Source organism: Myzus persicae, unplaced genomic scaffold (genome assembly GCF_001856785.1).
Source record: "Myzus persicae strain clone G006 unplaced genomic scaffold, MPER_G0061.0, whole genome shotgun sequence".
Taxonomy (NCBI): Eukaryota; Metazoa; Arthropoda; class Insecta; order Hemiptera; family Aphididae; genus Myzus; species Myzus persicae.
Window position 1 is genome coordinate 208,424 of NW_019101969.1, and position 19,738 is coordinate 228,161.

The window sequence follows — 19,738 nt, forward strand, 5'->3', positions numbered from 1 at the left end:
AATAACAGTTTTAAAATGAATTAGAAATATTATATTGTCCGTCGAAACTGCAATTAAATAACATTTTACTGACCATGATATAAATTAAACGGCTGCATCCGAACTGAGTCCCAGTATAACCTTTTATGACGAATTGAGTCTCGGGTTGCTTTAGGGTATAAACCAATTGAGTCCAGTGAAATTGTAGGTATAATACTAATTGAGTCCATGTTTTAATACTAACCGAGTCCCGTTAAAATATTATAATTTAAAATAATTATTATATTAATATTTTAATTAATATATAACCAATATATATATTTTCGTTTGATATAATATATATTGACGGTATTTTTAAAAGCTGCCCAATACAGTTTACTCAACTGTTTACTATCCACGGAATGAAAAATAATAACTACATACCATTGGTATTTTGTTTACTTTTGGACAAAGCTGAAAGATTCAATAATATAATATGTATGTATAGGTATATCCGTGTGGAGCGGCTTTTGACGCGCGGCAAAATTTTCGCTGTGTTTGGACTCTGGATGGTTATTTTATATTTTACCCAAAATAATCCTCGGACTCAATTCGTATACAATTAGTTTCCTAACCCCGGACTCAATTAGTATATGTCTCGTTTGTACCCGGGACTCAATTAGTATATTAATTTTTTCCCGTTCAAGTATAGGGACTCAATCGGTATANGAATAACTAAATTAAAAGTATTAAATTATAATATTTAAAAAAAATAATTGAGGTAAGATGGGACATGTCTTCATCTTGCCCCATTGCATTTTTCCCATCTTACCTCAAACAGTCATATTTGAACTAAACGTTTCTATTGAACTTACAATAAGAATGAACTCTACCAAATTTGCATTAATAGAATACTTATAATATTAGCCCTTAAAAATTATATAGAAGTAATTAAGAATAAACAATTATTTACTTACTTATTCGCTGTCTGATGTCTGCAAAATATTACATCGACGATTGCCGTTATATTGAACACGCACGTGCGCTGTACCACTTCAATATTTTGTTGATATCAAATGATATTATTACAGTGTGACCAACAAACCACATTATTTGTAAAAAATATTTTTCCCAAAACTCAATAGTTTCCGAGATACAACGATGTCCCATCTTACCTCTAGTCCTCGTCTTACCCAAGTTTCCCCTACAGCGAATTAAACATGTGAGTTAAAATTATATTCATTTCATCTTACATAACTGAATTACACATATTAAGTATGTGACATAATATCTTTTAAAGTCGGTGCATAATAATAAGTAGCTTATTTTATCCACAACAATTGAATGGAGGCAATTCAAGTGACCTCTTGTCGAAAGTTGGAAAAAAAACTCTATTCAATTACAGTTGAAAAAATAAGTAACAGTAGGTCACTTGAATTGCTTAATCCATATACTCAAGTTGCCACAAGACGTTATCATCAAAAAAAGTTAAAAATATTTTGAAGCTAATAATATATAGGTACCTATAGATATTTTCGTATCTATAGAAATAAGGAATTAAAGATATTAACTGTTTTTTATTATTATTTTATACCTTATTTATCTATTTTTAAAAAATACTAAATTCTGTTTTAGAAACTTCTAGTAAATTAAAAATCCAATTTTTAAATTACCTCTGAACAAACCTGGAGGTAATTAAAGTTGAAAAAATATAATACAAATTGCTGTGCAACTCAGGTTCACCAGTTAATTCTCAGCTCCCTAAAATACCTATTTTAGAATATTAAATATTGTTATGATAATTATATATTTACTTATTTTATTGCGATAAAGTAATTATTATTATTAAATTAAAAAATCATTAATTTTAAAACATTAACTTATTTTAAAATCCATAATCATTATTTAAATTATCTAACCAATGAAGGTACTTTATAACTAAACTCGATTAATTTTTTTTCCACGTATTACATAAGACATAATATGTTATATTATAACTATAGGTACTTATTATATAAACCATCAAAAAATAAAATATTCAAATTCGTACTTATATGAATAGATTTATTATAGTTTAAAGTACAGCATCGATAATTCTAGTATGATAGTAAAGTATATGGATAGGTATTTACGTTTTTATGTATTCACTCAAATTGCATGCGCAATTTTTATGTTGTGTCAAAGGTATTAAAATAATATTCACCAGGATTATTGGTTAATTTTAACATACTCTAATTTACTTACTTGACCCACATTGTCCAACGAATTCGATAACCATAGTAAAATAAAAGTTTGGGAAATAACAAGCATTCTTTGTTTTTAACAAAACATGATTAAAATGTATGTATATGTAGTGCTCTGCTATCAAGTTTTCGATATAACAAAATTTTGAAATTTATTTTATTATAAAGCTAGTTGTGTTTTAGCTATAGCGTTTCGAAATAATTTAATTTATTACATAGTACTACACTAGACTAAACACGCGGAGTTTAGCTAGATTTTTTAGAATTAAGTTTTAAAATATATATCTTTCAATTCATATCCTATTTTTCTCTAGAAAAAAAAGGCCAAATAGTTTAAGTATTTTACATAGAATCACATTTACCATCCATGTAAACCACATAGTACGAGTATACCAATAACCGAGTAAAAAGTTAGGTACGTAAAATAGGAAGACGTTTTATTTTTATACTAGTAATTCAATTTTGAGTCGCAGTATTTGAGTTCTATAATTTTAGTCAAATTTTTGTCTATGAGCCATTATGTCATGAATAATCATCATTCACAGCTAAAAAAATAATTGATAACAAATATCGCGAAACAATCGAATTGGAAAAATAAAAGCATTCGACGGTAGTTTAATTTAAAATGTGAATTTCGATCGGAGCCCTACCTATATTTAGAATATATATATGTTTCAATGAATAATGAAAATCCTCCGCCGTTTAGATACGCGCGACTACGTGCGGCGTTAAAGTCCGTGAGGGATATTATTAGAAGGACCGTACGGAGGATCAAACGTGATAAATATCCTGTGTAAGGTCCTTTAATCCGAAAAGGGGGATTCGACGAGTCGGTGGCGGTCCCACGCCTCGTCGCCCCATTATCTGCCTTGCCCGCTCGATTTTCCAATAGGAATTTCGTCTGGAATGATAATGACGACTTACGACCACACCGCACGAACTGTGATGGTCTTAAAACGCGAACAGAAGTCGAATGCAGAATGACATCGGTGTGGTCACCTGCAGCATATATTTTCTCACCCCCGCGGTCGACGGCCTTGGTTGTATAATTACTTGTCGCCCACAATTTTCCACCAGAAATAATGTAGTCTCCCCCGCCATCACACACCCCATCCACGGTGGGGATGAATTAATCGAATTTAAAATCATGGCCGATCCCCGACAATATATCTTATACCACGTGGTCCTCTTGCAGATTTCCTGCCGTTTCACAAACACTCGCGAAACGATTACACTAATACTATAATATATATAATATTATTATGTAGGTTGGTAATGTTTGTTAACGGTTAGAAAAGGGTCTACCCAAAGAATTTTCGACACAGCACATTTAATTGCATTTAAATGCGTTTTTGATAGCTTACGGCGTGTATTCTATTTTATTATTGGTAGGCACACGCGTTTCCAGCCGTTATCATAGTATTATTCATTTATTATAATTTTGAACTAATGTACACCGCACGAATTGTTTCTTAAATCTATAGGTAAGTTTTATTTTTATTCCAATTGCCTCCGGGTGTTTTTGGAGGCTATTCTTGTTCGTAATTTGGGTATTCTCAAGATGCCTCCAGTAAGATGCCCGTATTAATAATCAATATATCATTAATCCTTATATTTAAATGTGAAAATGCAAAATATATCATAATTATATTTATATTGATACGTCATTTTATCATTCTGTCTTAGGTAATTTAGGTACCTATTGGTTTTTATATATAGCGAGTAAGAACAATATTATATTTATTTTTGTTCATCCTCGGCAGACGTTGAGGTTAATGTTGACGATATTCTAATAGATTGGTATTTTTTTTTTTTTAATTTTAATTTTAATTCAGCTTAATGGCAGAGTTAAAACCTTTAAAACTAAAACGTTAATTTGTATTCATAACAATGTATTAAAAAAAATAAAAGTAACGATTTTTTCTCAATTATTATGAAATCAATATTTAATGAGACATAATATTCAAACTATTGATCGTATTACTATAATTACCGGAGACAACTCGAGTACTAAAGTGTCAACTGTTTATGTGAAAGTCAATCCAAGTCAATGTACTCTTGAAATCGGGAAATAATTCTGGTAACATTTTAAAAAAATTGTCAGGTTGGACTGGAGGCGATTCCAGTATGCCAAATTTATAATTTTATTCTTCCCATAGTATGGAATTTTCAGCTTATAATAATTTTTGAGTGCACAAGTGGTACATAATATGCAACTTAACATTAAATATTTCGTTGAAATCCCCAAATTATGAATACGGTTATGTAAGTGGTATACAGTACCTGCGGGTACCACGGTGCCGGGTCCGAACTTGTTCACCAACTCCTGGACGAACACACCGGACGCTAGATGGAGACCATGAGTGAGCAGGTGTGCGGCCACGGCCACGGCGGCCACTACCCAGCCCCATCCACCCTCGGGGTAGTAGTGCTGCTTTAGCGTGACCAGTTGCCGAATGTCGCCGAGCCCTGACAGGCCAGCTGGCTGCGACTTGCTGCAGTGGCCGGGCAACGGCGCGCCGCCACCGCCGCCATGGAAGCCACTTCCGGCGCCGCCGACACCACCTTCCGGACATCCGCCGCCGCCGTCACTGAAGCTACCGCCCACGCCCGAGTCGTTACCCAACAGGTGTGGCAGGCTCCTGGACCGGAAAAGACCAGGTCCTCCGTTGCAACCGATGCTTCCGATGACAACACCACCGCTCACCACCACTCCGCTGAAATAGACACGCGTCCCCCAGGCACAGAATATTGTAAACAAACAAATACTAACATTCGCACGCGCGCGATAACAGCCATTCAATGAAAACACGCACCGACAGGCGACTTTTTTTTCTGTTCTTGCTTAAAAAATAGTAATGTAAACATAATATAGGTACCTATACTTGTTTTTTTTTCAAAATAAGACGAAAGCGTCTTTTAATTCTATTCTTTTTGGGCTTTTGTACATATTGAAAACTACAAGAACTCGAAATACGCGTAAATAACTATTATTTTTTCTCAAAACAGTTAACCCCAAACTCTTAAAATTTTTACTATAACAATTTCATGTAATATTTATGTCTTCTGTATACATTTTTTATAGTTCATTTTATTTTGTAGTGTTTTTTTATTTTATTATTACCCTTTGACGGGTTTATGAATATACATAAAATTGATACGAATACCCAACAATGAGTTCGTTAAATATTTAAAACTCCCGCTTTTCAGTACCCAAATACCCATTCATATTCCAAAAGTCGATACCCAAAACCTGAATAAGATATATATTTTGCTTGTAATGATCTGACTTCGAACAACGTTGAACAGAAGAAAAAAATTGTCACTCGGTGCACGTCAATTAAACGCCTACAATTATTATTACACACGTCTATAAGGTGGGACTGTTGTTTTTTAATCAATTTTAATCAATTTTCATCGTTCACCGTCGTTTTTCAGTCGGTCTGCAACGATAACCGACCGTCGTTTAGAAACCTTCCGCCACTGTCGCATGACAATATGGGTTTGACTTTTACAATATTTCGGGACAAATAGATAAAATAAAACAGATGACTCTCTTCCTACGTTGCCGGAGCAGCAAGCGAAACCACCATACCGATGCAATTAATCGGTTCAATTCGCTGCTTTGGACATTATTATTATTATTATTATTATATAATTTTATAATATTATACTTTCGACCTAATCTACAAGAAACCCGATGTGTCCGAATAGTGCCCACGCTTTTCTAACCGCCGATCAGTTTAACAACTGTATACGTCTTTAACATCTTATCCCTAAGTCAGTGATCGAATGGTTTATATTTCTATTTCATGTCTGTCTGTGTGCTCCGTATGTGTTAGTCATCCTATAGGTATACGTGTATAAAGGTCTATTAAATTGAAAGGACTCCGCTTTCGAGATCAATGTGTCGGCCTAAACGACAAGGTCGTAATATCATACGAACGACGTATTCTGGTGGTTCCGAAAGAAGTTCATAATATGACATTATTAAATTATATACTCTTTCTCCGACGATATAATATTTGTTATTAAAAAGTTATCGACATAATTTTATTTAAACCGATAAACCGTTGACTGAAATCATTCGTCTACAACCACCGCGGTATATGCGGTAAAATATCGGAGATGGCGCCGTATATACGATTGGAGACAATACAGTATATTGCAGTAAAGGAGATGGAGCCAGGATTTATGTACGCGAAACTTGATTGCCGCCGAACAGTGATAAAAAAGGATCAGGGTTAGGTACCTAGACCTTTAAACGGAGCGGACCTTTTATAAAACGTCCTACACTACGTGATATTATGTATAAATTCCCGATTTTGGTGATCGAGACATCGAGACTTTAAGCCGAGTTCTGAATTTTTCCACTCTTATATTTTACCGTTTCGAAATTGCGCGTATATTATAGAGGCTCGTTTTCTTTGATTCGAGATAACTTCGGGGTTGCATCGAGTCTTTTCGAAGGTTTGAAAAAATCCTCAACCGCGTTGAATTATGTGCACCTACGCCAATAAAGGTTATTTATACGGCTTTGCACGTGATGATTTATCCTAAACCCCGTTCGAAAAATTAATCGTTTTCATTTAATTCACTTGAAACGATAAAAAAAGACCAAACCGAAGGTCCGAAGAGTACATTTTGAATTTTCTATTAGCATTATTGAAAGTTTGAAGAGCACCCATTGAAACAATACTCATTTGGTTTGTTACTGTTCAATATTTTAAATTGTTACGTCAAATGATGACTTAGACTTCGACATCATGTCACATAAAAAACAATGAAAGAATTTATTTGTTTGTTTACGTTTACCTAATAAATTACCTAAAACCTAATAATATCATTTTGGAAGTATAAAAACCAATTTTATATAGGTACGTTAATGAAGTGAACACGGAGTTAATAAATTATTCTATTCAATCCTCCCACGCTTTTAATTTTATTAAAAGACATTTAGTGTTTGTCTATCTTATATTATATTTAAGTGTACTTATACTAACTATAAAATGTAAATTTCGTAGCATGTAGGAATAGAATGGGGGACCTGGAAATACTGAAGCCGTGATTATAATACAAAAACAAAACACTCTAACTGTAACTAAAATGTGTATTTTATTTTTTATGGTTTTACATAATAATATTTATTTTTTAGTCTAGTTTAATTCGTCATGGGTAGTTTGTAACCACAAAACACAGAAAATTAATTTGAAAACTATACATTTCTGGAGTTACACTTTTGACATACATTATAACCTACTACTGTAACATGTAAGAGTATAACACAAACAATTGACAATGGCCGTTACTCATTATTCTTTAATGATCTCAGATTTCAAATTCTAAGATTACCTACGAATTTTCTATATTAGTTAAACTATAAAACAACTATTAAACGACAAAAAATAATGATTTAGAAATAATTTTGTGTGATAGTAAGGTCGTTTCTATCTACCTAAAATGATATAAACGTTATTTGCTACAACCCTTTTAAAAACAATTGAGCTTTTTAAAAACAAGTTATATAATAGATTATTGTTAACACTATAATTTAAAATATTTCATTGAAACTTAAGACATTTTTATAAATTTATAGGTATACTATAGTAGTAATAGTATATTTTTAAACCAAATAAAATGCCTATTAAATATAGTTCAAATGTATAAATTACTGCAACAAATATATAATTAATAATTAAAAATATTATATTGTAACAAAAATCACTCAACTCGTATGTTGATCATTAATAAACGATGTGATATAAAATTAAGAAGTAGACCAAAAATCAAAGGATTATAATCTCAAAACAAAAAAACATCCAAGCGTGACAAATTATAATCTAATTTTATGTTTACCGTCTATACCAAAGGTAAGTTAGTATGTATAACAATTTCTATAATGCCTTGTATTTCATTTATGAAAGTGCATTTTCTTTACTTTACACGCCCTAGTGAACACATATAGATTATTCGAAAAATTCAAAGACCCTTTGGCGGCGACACGGCGCAAAAACTACGTACGCTATACGTGGTAAAACCATTTTTTTTTCAACCAATTTCTTTCCTTTTCACCCCGATCTCGATACATATATTTCTTTTTTTTTTTTAATATCATTGTCAATCACGAATTGTATTTCACCGTCAAAAGTATAGCAGGCTTACTATTGTATTATTTTCCATTTTGACGTACGTGTTGAGGATGAAAATTCCATAATGTATTTACTGCGCTGGAGTTGAATACAATACGTAATACAAATGCCGCGTCCCGGACTTGCGGCTTGTACGACTTTGATAATATACGAAACAGCATCGGTGGAATGGAGAAAACACAATAATAATAATATTCAGTTCGAATTTTAAACATCGACGAGAACCAGATCGCGATCGGCGAAATCGGAACTTGTACGTCACACACCTTCGGCCAGACACGGTTTTGTCTAACGCGTGGCCGGGAGCGTTGCGATACGAGTGAGGTGCACAGTTTGTATAGAATATATTTATATTTCTCTCTCTCTCTCTCTCTCTCTCTCTCTCTCTCAGTCTCTCTCGTGATGATTTATTGGATTAATACTCAAAGAACACGCTTATGAGACGGATCTGGCCATACCTCTGTAATGATTTAGTGGCCAAAATCGGACTTCGATAATATAATGATAATGTGCGACTGCAGGTCGCATCAAAAACGTCCGTTCGAAACCCGTGGTCCTAAACGAAACCATCTTCTACTGTGGCGTTTGTAAATTATCAGACCTGGACGTGCGTAATAATATTATTATTTTAGTCGATCTCGGCTATCTCGCAACTGGGGGACACTCGATTTCTGTAACGATGATTTATCGATTGGATACCGCCGCGAGAAGGCCAAACTCTCCTGCAGGTCGGACAACTAATCAAATTATGTTTTCTTTTTCTTGTGCGATCGAGAATTTGCTTGCCATTTAATTATTTTCACGTTAGTTATGCGCGACGTTACAAATTATATTATTATTATCATCATCGTTGCAATCCGCCGAACACGTGAATACAACACGATAAATTAATAACACACGATACCTATATAATGTTACATAAATGATCGGAGCGGACTTATCGAATAAGCGATTATAATTTGATACGGCCGTAAATAGGAAAGGAATTATTTCGAATTATTTTTTCAAACTTATCATTGTTCATCTGTATTATAATAATTTTATTCATAAAATACAATATACATAAATCATTAACACGAGAAGTTACAAATCATTTATGTACCGACCTATATTATATTTGGTGTTGTATTTATTACTGGTCGACTTTGCTGTTTCGTCACCGATCTCTATTATATAAACTAAACTATTATAATATACAATATATATTTTACATAATATCATGCTATATAGATTTAAAATGTGTTTGCTTCAGTGAGTTAAATTAAATTATTAAACGGCTGAATGATTAAAAGAGGCGGACAAGAACACAAGATACATATTAAATAATCCTATATCCTTGCAAATTGAATATTTTATAAAATTGAAAAATAAACTTTATTAATTCAGATTTGTATACTATACATGTATATAAGATTATAAGGTGTATACAGATAAACTTAAATATGAAAATTAATTTGTTTTAATACATAGTCAATTGTACTTAAACACCTTTAATAATATGATTGTTGATTTAGCAAAAATTACATTTTTAATTGAGAGTAACCACACAAATTAATAATTCTTAAAATGCTCCACGAATTAATAATCCAAAATTATTTTATTAGGTGTAAGTATTAATAAAATAATATTTCAATAAAAAAGGCTAGTTAAAAAATTATAAATATAAATTCAATTTTATAATATAAAACATTTAAGCATTCGTATCATATTGGTCAACAATTAATGTGTTTTACACTTTCATTCCCTGTGTATAACACATGTGTTTTTATTTATTACCACGTGCTTCTTCTTAGTGTTGGAATTCATTTTTTTTTTTCAAAAATTTGAATCAAATCTATGACTTATTTTTTCGTCAAGGAGTCATGGTTATGCATATTTCACAGGTCTAATTGTATTTTTGACTAACGAAATTGACTAAATACCTTATATAAATTATACAAACTGCATGTGATGAAGTAGTGTGACAAGTCAGTGTACATACATACATACATACATACATACATACATACATACATACATACATACATACATACATACATACATACATACATACATACATACATACATTTATATATATAGAAAGCGACTTAGGGCACCGTTACTCAATGATCCATCTGAAGCATAGATCACGTATGAAACCCGTTATATGCGTCTATTCGATCTTATCCATATTTTATGACCACCACATATATTGACCTTGTTTTTATTAATGAATGTCGTCGGACGGACACTGTGATATTGCAATTTTTCAACACACACGCACACGCACACACGTGTATAAATATATATACAGACACACCATTCGATATCATTCAGAAAACGATATTTAAACGTATAGCAAGTCTGATGTTTGTTATTACTTATCACTATAAGTGTTTTTATTTACAGATTAAATGTATTCTGTTATCTAGTAAAATAGATTTTCACTTTTACACGAAGCCTTTATCCTAACTTCGTGACTATTATAATTTAAAATGAAAAACTCAGTTTTGTACTCGTGAAAGGTATATTATGTTGTAATATATTAATATTAATTGATGAAACATTTTTTTCTTTTTCTTTTGAAAATGGAGAAAGTAATTTGAAAATGTTGATATGTTTTTGAAAAAATGTATAAGCACCCAAACACAAATTATAAAGCTTTTTTTTCGTTTTTACTTTGAGGCCTTAACAAATATTCGTGTTCAAAATTGAAACTTACAAAAAATAAAACAATTCAAAGAAGTTGAATTCCATTCCTGTGTATTTTTTTTCAAAACAAAACTTATTTAAATTTACAATGTTTGATATGGGTTTATCACCGTATTTGAGTTTAAGACAAACTTAAGAACGCCCATCTAGTAAATTCTAATAAAATCGTCTTACTAAATATTTTTTTGTTACATTACAGTTAAGTTTTTAATAATTGTGAAAATTTTACCAACAAAATATTTAAAATGTATACATTTTCGCTATATGCCGTTACATACATATTTATACTTATCTATAGAATCATTTGACCCGGCACATAAAAAAGGGTTTTTTCTACCGTGGTAAATTCAATTCCATTGGTAAGTTAGTTATTCGATTTAAATTATTCATCTTCAGGTAAGTGCCACCAATATGGGTGCATTATGGATTTTAATTAAATAATACACGATTTTATAACACTATATTGAAACATTTAAAACCAATGTGATCGTATATTATTCGAAACTGTTTTATACAGTATTAACAGGTTGATGGGTACTTCGGTGGAAATTACCTACTAGTTTATTTTTTAAATTTGCAATACTATCATATCAAATCTTATCTAACCTATGACCCTTGTGTGCTGGGTATAAAAAATATGTTTTGTAAGAGAGACGTTTTCCGTGAAATATGTCATCAGTAATTCAGTGTGTACCAACTTTTTTTTTTTACCCTGGATCGCATACTATTCTTATAATCCGTTAATCCGTAATCGTATCATTAAGACTTACTGAAATGTGGTATGCATCATAGTAAAATACAAAAGACGACTTTGGTCATTATACGATTTCGCTTCTGAACAGAGCATAGACATTTTTCAAGGAGATTGTCTATTCGAGGTACGCACATTTCATTTGATGATATAATATGTAGTAGGCTATATATAATAATAGTATAATCAGTAGAGAAAGAATATGACGGCGAGCGACTATTTCAGTGCATGGCACAAAGCGAACGATTTCCAAACGAACGGTGAGAACGATTCATGGGTACCTAGTGAAAACACGAAAATGTAGGATGGCACCGGTCAGTAAAAAACGTTAAGTATACTAATAAAGAAACTAAAAAACACTAAAAATATTATATTATCGGGGGTAGCACATTGAGTATGTTTAGATAAAATCGTAAGTCACGTGAGCGCGATATGACAAATTTGAGCGTAAATCATGACAGGTTGTTGTTTTATTCAGGTTTATAAGTTCCAGAAGAAAAATATTTGCGTTTTGCGGGATTATAAAAATATTATGTTCTAATTAGTTGATATTTAAAGCCTCTTATATTCTGTTCACTAATACACGTTAATAATATACTTGTATTTATATTGTGCAATAAGTACATGTGTATAATTTAGTTACAGCAATAGCACCTATATACGACTAAACGTTTAGTTTAACATTTATATTATCGTAACAGCTTCTTTTGTCTGTAAGTAGGTACTTATTAACTTCGTAATGAAAGTGAAAAAAGTAATTTTAGTAACAGCAAAATGTGTTCAATTGATACAAGTTTCGATTAAATGGAACTCTTAAATAAATTAAATAAATAATACCTATTTTATTAATATTTGTGTAGAAATTTTTTTTAAAAAATTGGTGGAGAAAATTTTGACTTAGTATTTTTTTTCCTTTACAAAGAAATCCTTGTCTTACACGAATCACTAGAAATCCACTCTCAAATAGTTACAGGAAGTTCTAAGGTAGCCGAACTGGAAAGAGCTAAAAGTGTGATCAAATGACCTACGATAATTTTAGGGTACAAAAATAATCAATTTTACGACGCCCAAAATATCATGTATCTAAATAAAAAAATGGTGCAATAAAAAAAAAATCCGATCTCACGATTAATCTGTATAATATAATATAATAAAAAACAATTGTTTAGTATTGATTTGTATAGATCGGTTAATATCTTAACTACCGCTTATTTCTGCCCGGTACCCCTACTCGGTATATGTATCCATCATAATAATCGTATACCTTATAGGCGTGTTGTAAAAATATCATGATATCAACAACAATAATAAATTATAATATTGGTGGTATTGTCATTGCGTTGCGTATCGCGCGCGTCGCGTTTCCGGTTCAACCGACCTGCTGGAGTCATCGTCGCCGCCGATGGCCGTCATTCCGCCGCGTTCGAAGGTACCGATGAGGACAGCGATGATGACGACGCGAACCGGGCATATCACATGGGCGCGATCGGCCGCAGCCGGAACCGGAAACGACGGGCACGGAGACACGAACGGCACGAACGGGGACGGGGGTGGGTGGCGAAGGAGGTGCGAATAATGTAATACACAGACACTGTCACGGGACAACACCGCCGACGACGGAACTGATCGGGACGCGACGGATGTGGACCGCGCGGATGCCTGGACGACAGTGCGTAGATACGCGCGCCAACGATGCCGACAGACGACTGTCCGGTGCGCGGCGGAGCTTGTTGCTGCGTGTACGCCACACGATTTCGTATGCACACCGCGCGCCAATGTCGCTCGACCGCCGGAGCACGTGTGCCGCCGCCGACGCGTTCACGATCGCCGACGAAGCGGTTACCGAACTTGTGAACATATTATACCGAACCCGAGGTGTCGTAAAATTATTGTCTTCCGCCTATTTTTTTTTTTTTATTCTATCTCCTCTCTGTCGTCTTCCCGCGGCCAATCGAACGGTACGACCGCGGTTGGCGTTCGCAAGCCCAATTAGTAGTACTGCACCGCACCCCCCCAGACCCTCCTCACCCACCGCCGCGTGTACCTGCACACGTCGTGTGCGTCGTTCTATTACCATCGTAAGAACCATATTATTATTACCATTATCATTATCGTCGTTGTTGTAGGTATAAGTAACCTATATAAGTATACACAGGTACCCGCGCAACTACGCTATACACTATTATACGATATATATTGTTGGTACACCTTTAACTGCCCAAGTATAATACGGTTTATTATTATTTCGTGGCCAGTTTTTTTTTTATCGTTCATGGTAATGGGTTTTTATTTTGTCGACATCATATTATTATTATTATTATTATTATTATTATATCCTTCGAAGACATCATCATCGGTCTTGCGTTTCTCCGAAAACACGTCGGAGACACGCTGAACGGAATTATAATTTTTTGTTTTTTAATAAATATCGTATAAGCTAAAACTATTACTGCTTAATTATAATAATATAATATATTATGTAGTACCTCTTAAAAATTTAAATACAATATTAGTGTATTGCCTGATGTATTCTCGAACAGAATTAATTAGAGACACGAATTCGGTTGGTGAATGATGGGTAGCGATATATAATTATTGTATTGTACCCATGTGAGCTATAACTGTAGATGTTTCTCATTATTATGTTTTTATAAATCCTGTACATCGATTGATGAGATTTAGAATTGTAACTTTTAAGTTTGTTGATTATGCACATTATATTTACTTCTGTTGTACTGATAAGATACTTACGAATTAGAATTACAAAATTATTAATCATAAGTCATATTATAGTAAACAAAGATTACTTACAAGTTACAACTCTAGATTGGTCTAGAGTACTCTAGGTGGCGTTCGACATTATAATGTGGCATAGTTGGCGCACGTCGGCGTATATAAAGTAGTTGTAAATTAAAATATTACAATGACTCGAACATTTATCGATATAAAGATATTGAATTGCAAATGTAAATTTTTTTTAAATAAAAAAAAGGGATAGTCATTAGTGCTTTGTACACGATATCGAAATTCAAATTACACTATAATACACTTTATCATAACCGTAAAATGTATCCGTTGCTTGACAATAATGCACTGTTAAATCTGTAAACTGCTAGTGTAAATCGACTCTCAAACTTTCAATAGGTACTAAAATTTCCAAATACAGACGATATAATATGATTAAAGACCAAAAAATTGATTTCCCCCGTATTCGTAACAATGACGTTTTTTTTATTTTATCCGTCGTACCTACATTATGTAATATACCGTTTGAACTCATATTATTATTTATTTCATTAAAATTAATTCATTTATGTAGTTATATTATATTGAACATTATTATTCTGTATACAATACGAAATGTATCGTTTATCACTCGTGATTTATGTCATATATTATGTACGTATTATCGAACATGTCTTGCCAACAACGTGTAAAATATTGCTTATAAATTCACTGATACACTCGTATTGCGTTATTTGATATAAATGTGTAATAAATATATCTCACGTATCAAAATGTGTCAGTGACCAGTGTGTTGTATTTTGATTTACGCCATTAGGTCGTGTTGGAAAAGCAAAACTCGCTATAATGTAGCAAAAGGTAATAGGTAGGCAATGCTTGATCCGATGCCTAGTAAGATTATCATAAAACAACACTATCGTCTATTCCGAAGTTCCATTTACATTTACACAATTATATAATGAATACGATGTAATATTATTTTGCCGAACCATTTAATATTCAATACACAATTTGTCATTTGTTGAACTAAGTAATCAACTCATCGACAATCGATTGAAGCGTTAATGTAGTAACGTCAATCATATTATAGTATTACTATTTACCAGCTATTCTATATAATATGACCGAGTTGTACTATCATTTCGAAGTTCGAACCAATTAAAAGAAGCTAAGTTCAATATTTAAATTTTCGTATTTATAGCATAATTTAAGTAGGCTTATCCAAATCATAAGAGAATATTTAATGTTGGTACTTTGCGTCCGGATATCCAAATTTGACTCGGCAGACATCCATAAATCCGGATGGTTAATATTCTTTTACAAAATTCTTCAATCGAATAATTATAATTGTTTTTATTACTCGTTCATATTGTACCAAAACGTTACGTTAAATTGAGAATAAAACAACCTTTTAAAAATCCAACTTTATGAATACCAAAAGTTATATTTCAAATTTTTAACTAAGTACTAACTCCTAACCATTCGTATATACACAAGTAGCATTTCTAAAACTATGCATAAAAATATATTAAATTCAATGTTCACACTACATTTTCCAATTCCTATCTGTGTATATTTAATTACTTTGTGTTTTAATGGCTCAACATTTGTCTCTTCAGACTCATGTTGCACATGAACATATAGTCTAATGTAGCTAAACAACTGTTTTATACATACATTTTTAACTTCATAATAAATCATTTGAAATTAAAATAGCTCATCATTCCTTATACACTAATAGATTGTGTTCCTTTTTAAAATAATTTAGCCTACACATAATATTGATTTTGCTGACTTGTTTATGGTCGGCGTCGAGTACCTAATTAGTAATTACTAGACAGTCATCCTTTGATGACTCGTAGATTAGGTACTAGATAATATTGTCTTTTACTATTTATAACTAACCGCAGCAGTAGATTTGGGAGGGAACCTTAAGTACACAAATTAGTGAAAACATAATCCAAACATCGTTTTCAATTAACATCGGTCTCTACAGTATCAAATATGTTGATCGCTGATTCGTTCCAGCCGATAAATCATTTTAACTTGTAAATAATAGGATGTGCGAGTATTCGATTTGAACGCACGTCGACGAACAAAACGGAAATTGAAGTGTGCGGCATATCTTATCAATTTTCAAATGTACATAATCTACCTATACGAGTACACATATCACGATAAAAATAAAAAATAAAAACAGAGTTTTATCGTCAAACTTGTAAGACCGTACAAGAACACCGGCCCCTTCAATATATGTATCTGTAAACCTTAAATAGGTTAAGTTAAGATTGAAATGAATTGCATTGTAAATTCATAGACCGCTAATGACCTAAAAGTCGAAAGCTTTATTTCTGACAAAAATAAATAAACCTCAGCTAATGTATATACTTGAGCGGATGTCTACCTGTTCATGTATTTAAACTCTTTACTCGCCTACCTTAATCTAATCCCTAGTATAATAAGATTCAGGAATCGATCGGAGACGGCTGTGTCTCCTTAGATAGGGTTGGTCATTAGAACTTTCCACAGGTGGAAAGTTCTGAGAAATAATAAAACGAACTACTATTTTTTTTATATCAATTTAATTTATTGTACACATAACAATAGTATGATATTATGATGTGTACGGCACGGGTATTCATAGATTGCAACAGTAAATACGGTGGTAATTCTCAGAACGCTTGCCGTGAGAAAAAGTGATTTTTGAAATTCATTTAATACAAAACACACATTTTATTGCACGGCGACATAGATAGCTGCTGAGGAATCTTGAACGGTATTCGAGTATCATATTACAGGTACAAGTTCCACCAAGTGTCGGAGTACGTAGCATTTTTCACAGCACGTTCCAGAATTCAGCCAACAAGTATAAAATAATTGTTTTCGAAAGTTTGATAAACATTGTTACTTGTTGCCGGGAAAAAAATGCGTATTATATAGAAGATCGCGGAGACATCGATCTGTATGATAGATTATCAAGCGATTGCTTCATCTGATCCCGTAAACAGGCCACTATATATTAAAGTGGCACTGAAGTTATAAAGTGATGACGCTATCGGGCTACCTGACACCAGGTTATGGCTACATGGCAAGGCAATAATATAATAAATCGGAGGTTGACATAAACATCGAAACGAGATAAGGAGAAAATAAAAAATATTGTAAAGAAGCTGACAAAATGCAAGCATCTGATTGTTTCATTCCGGGTGCAAGATAATATTATTAGAGCTGTAAGACATACTTCTAATTATGTATAATAATTTAAAAGTACCAAACATGCAATCTCAATCAACAAAATGTGTTGTACGTTTATAATATATTAATAAAAGTTGATTTTAATAATTTTTGATATTTAACGATTGATAGTACTTAGTAATGACTTTTAAAAAGTGATGTACCTACTTAAAAAACAATTATGTAATATATGAATTCTTTATTTAAATTATAAAAAATAAATATTGGTACAAATTATAAAATATAAATATTTAAATATATCTTGAACGTTGAAAGCATACAGCCTATAGGCTATAATGGCTGGCTTATGTAGTTATGTGCGGTAATAAATGAATCAGCTAAGATTTTTCGACAATGGTACATTATTGGTCAGTCAAATAAGTATAATTTTTTTCTAAGACAGAATTTTTATATATTAAAATAAAACAAACACAACTAGGAAACTAATTTTGTCAGATGTATTTTACTAATCACATGTTCGACTGATCATTATAATTTAATAATAATAAATGTTTCGTTTGCTTAAAATTGTTTACGTTTTTCCTTAGCTCATTTAAATAAAATACCAACAACTCAATACACCTATATTTTTTTTAACTTAACCATCTGTTTAGTTTAGCCCATGTGAGTTTTAAAAGTGTGTTCACCCGATCATTAGTGAATTGTAATAATATTGTTCTAAGTTTGGGCTTTAGGTGTTGGGTTAACATAGTTATAATTTATTCTGAAAAATATTACTTTAATTATACTTGAAAGTTGATGGTTTTACCGTTTTGCAACACTAAGTTGAATTGTTTAAACTTGAAAATATGTTTCAGTTTGAATATTTAAATAATACCTTATGTTTTTTCTTGTTTTCGAATTATTTCGCTTGCGGACTAAGACGTTTCTATTTCTATTATTATTGTGTGCATGTTTTACCTTACGGCCATCGGTCAAAACAGTTTAAAACGTAATAACTATAATATAATATTGTAATTTCAATTTTATACTTTGAAAAATATTCCAAACATAGGTATAAAGTATATAGGAAGATACACGCATTATAATATCATGTTCTCACATTGTACTCGACTGGAGTTAATAAAAAACAAATCGCCACGACCACAGTTTAATTTATACAATGTGTGCAGGTACTTGTATGATAAAAATGTCTCATAACAGTAGTTGTAACAATTATTATTCAATTTTCTAAATTTCAAAACTCGAATTCATATAGGTACTATATCCTCGAAAATAGTAAAACAATATTATTTAAAACGACCATTCGCATAGCTTACTGGTATAATATAATGTACCTTAACCCTTTCAACCATAAGTGCATTATGAGTTAAATTACGTTTTAATTGTCTGAATCATATGGGTTCATACTACCTAGTATCTGACTAATATATACTGAATTACATTTTGCGTCAATCAGTGTTTCGTAACAATAATATGTTACAAGTATTGGAGAAGCAGTGCATTGATTGACATTGTAGGGATTCAGCGTTTGAATAGGACCCCCGTGACCAAATGATGGATTAGGTGGGTATAGCTGATATTATTATAATTTATAACGTTGAAGTATTGAATACCAACAAGTCACGACAGGATACAAATATTTAATTTTGAATTTCATCCAATCGTTATATCGTAGTGTTGTTGATTCCAATGTCAACCAAATCGTAATAAATAACATTACAATCAGTGTATTAATGATCGCGATGTTGAGAAATAAGTTAATCAAATTCTCAACCATCAAAATAGTAATAATAAAAGCAAAACAAATAGCATTCGAATTCTAAAAGTTTCAGGGTATATCGTATATGTGTCGACGAGAATGAGAAAGAAAAGCTTATATTTTGCACCGTAGTCGAAACAAAAAACTTATAATTCAATATTATTTAGTTAATACCAGGTATATCCATAAATCATACATATCCATATTGGATTTAATATTATTTCAGTTTTATCGGAAATATTTG

The 19,738-nt window shown here is 32.1% G+C and overlaps 1 protein-coding gene across 2 annotated transcripts in view; it reads right to left on the reverse strand.

Annotated features, from left to right (window-relative positions):
- LOC111030872 (monocarboxylate transporter 10) overlaps nucleotides 1-19,738 on the reverse strand; it is a 342,552-nt gene that overhangs the window by 155,200 nt on the left and 167,614 nt on the right. Inside the window, exons 1-2 of one of the 2 annotated variants that reach the window (XM_022310574.1) lie at nucleotides 13,171-13,520; nucleotides 4,485-4,918 (exon numbers count right to left, since the gene is read on the reverse strand). The exons of the other annotated variant lie outside the window; for it this stretch is intronic. Of the exons in view, the coding sequence (XP_022166266.1) occupies nucleotides 4,485-4,918; nucleotides 13,171-13,205 (469 nt within the window). The 5' untranslated portion in view covers nucleotides 13,206-13,520. Of the gene's footprint in view, nucleotides 1-4,484; nucleotides 4,919-13,170; nucleotides 13,521-19,738 lie in introns of those variants that run through there. 2 annotated transcript variants of the gene reach the window in all.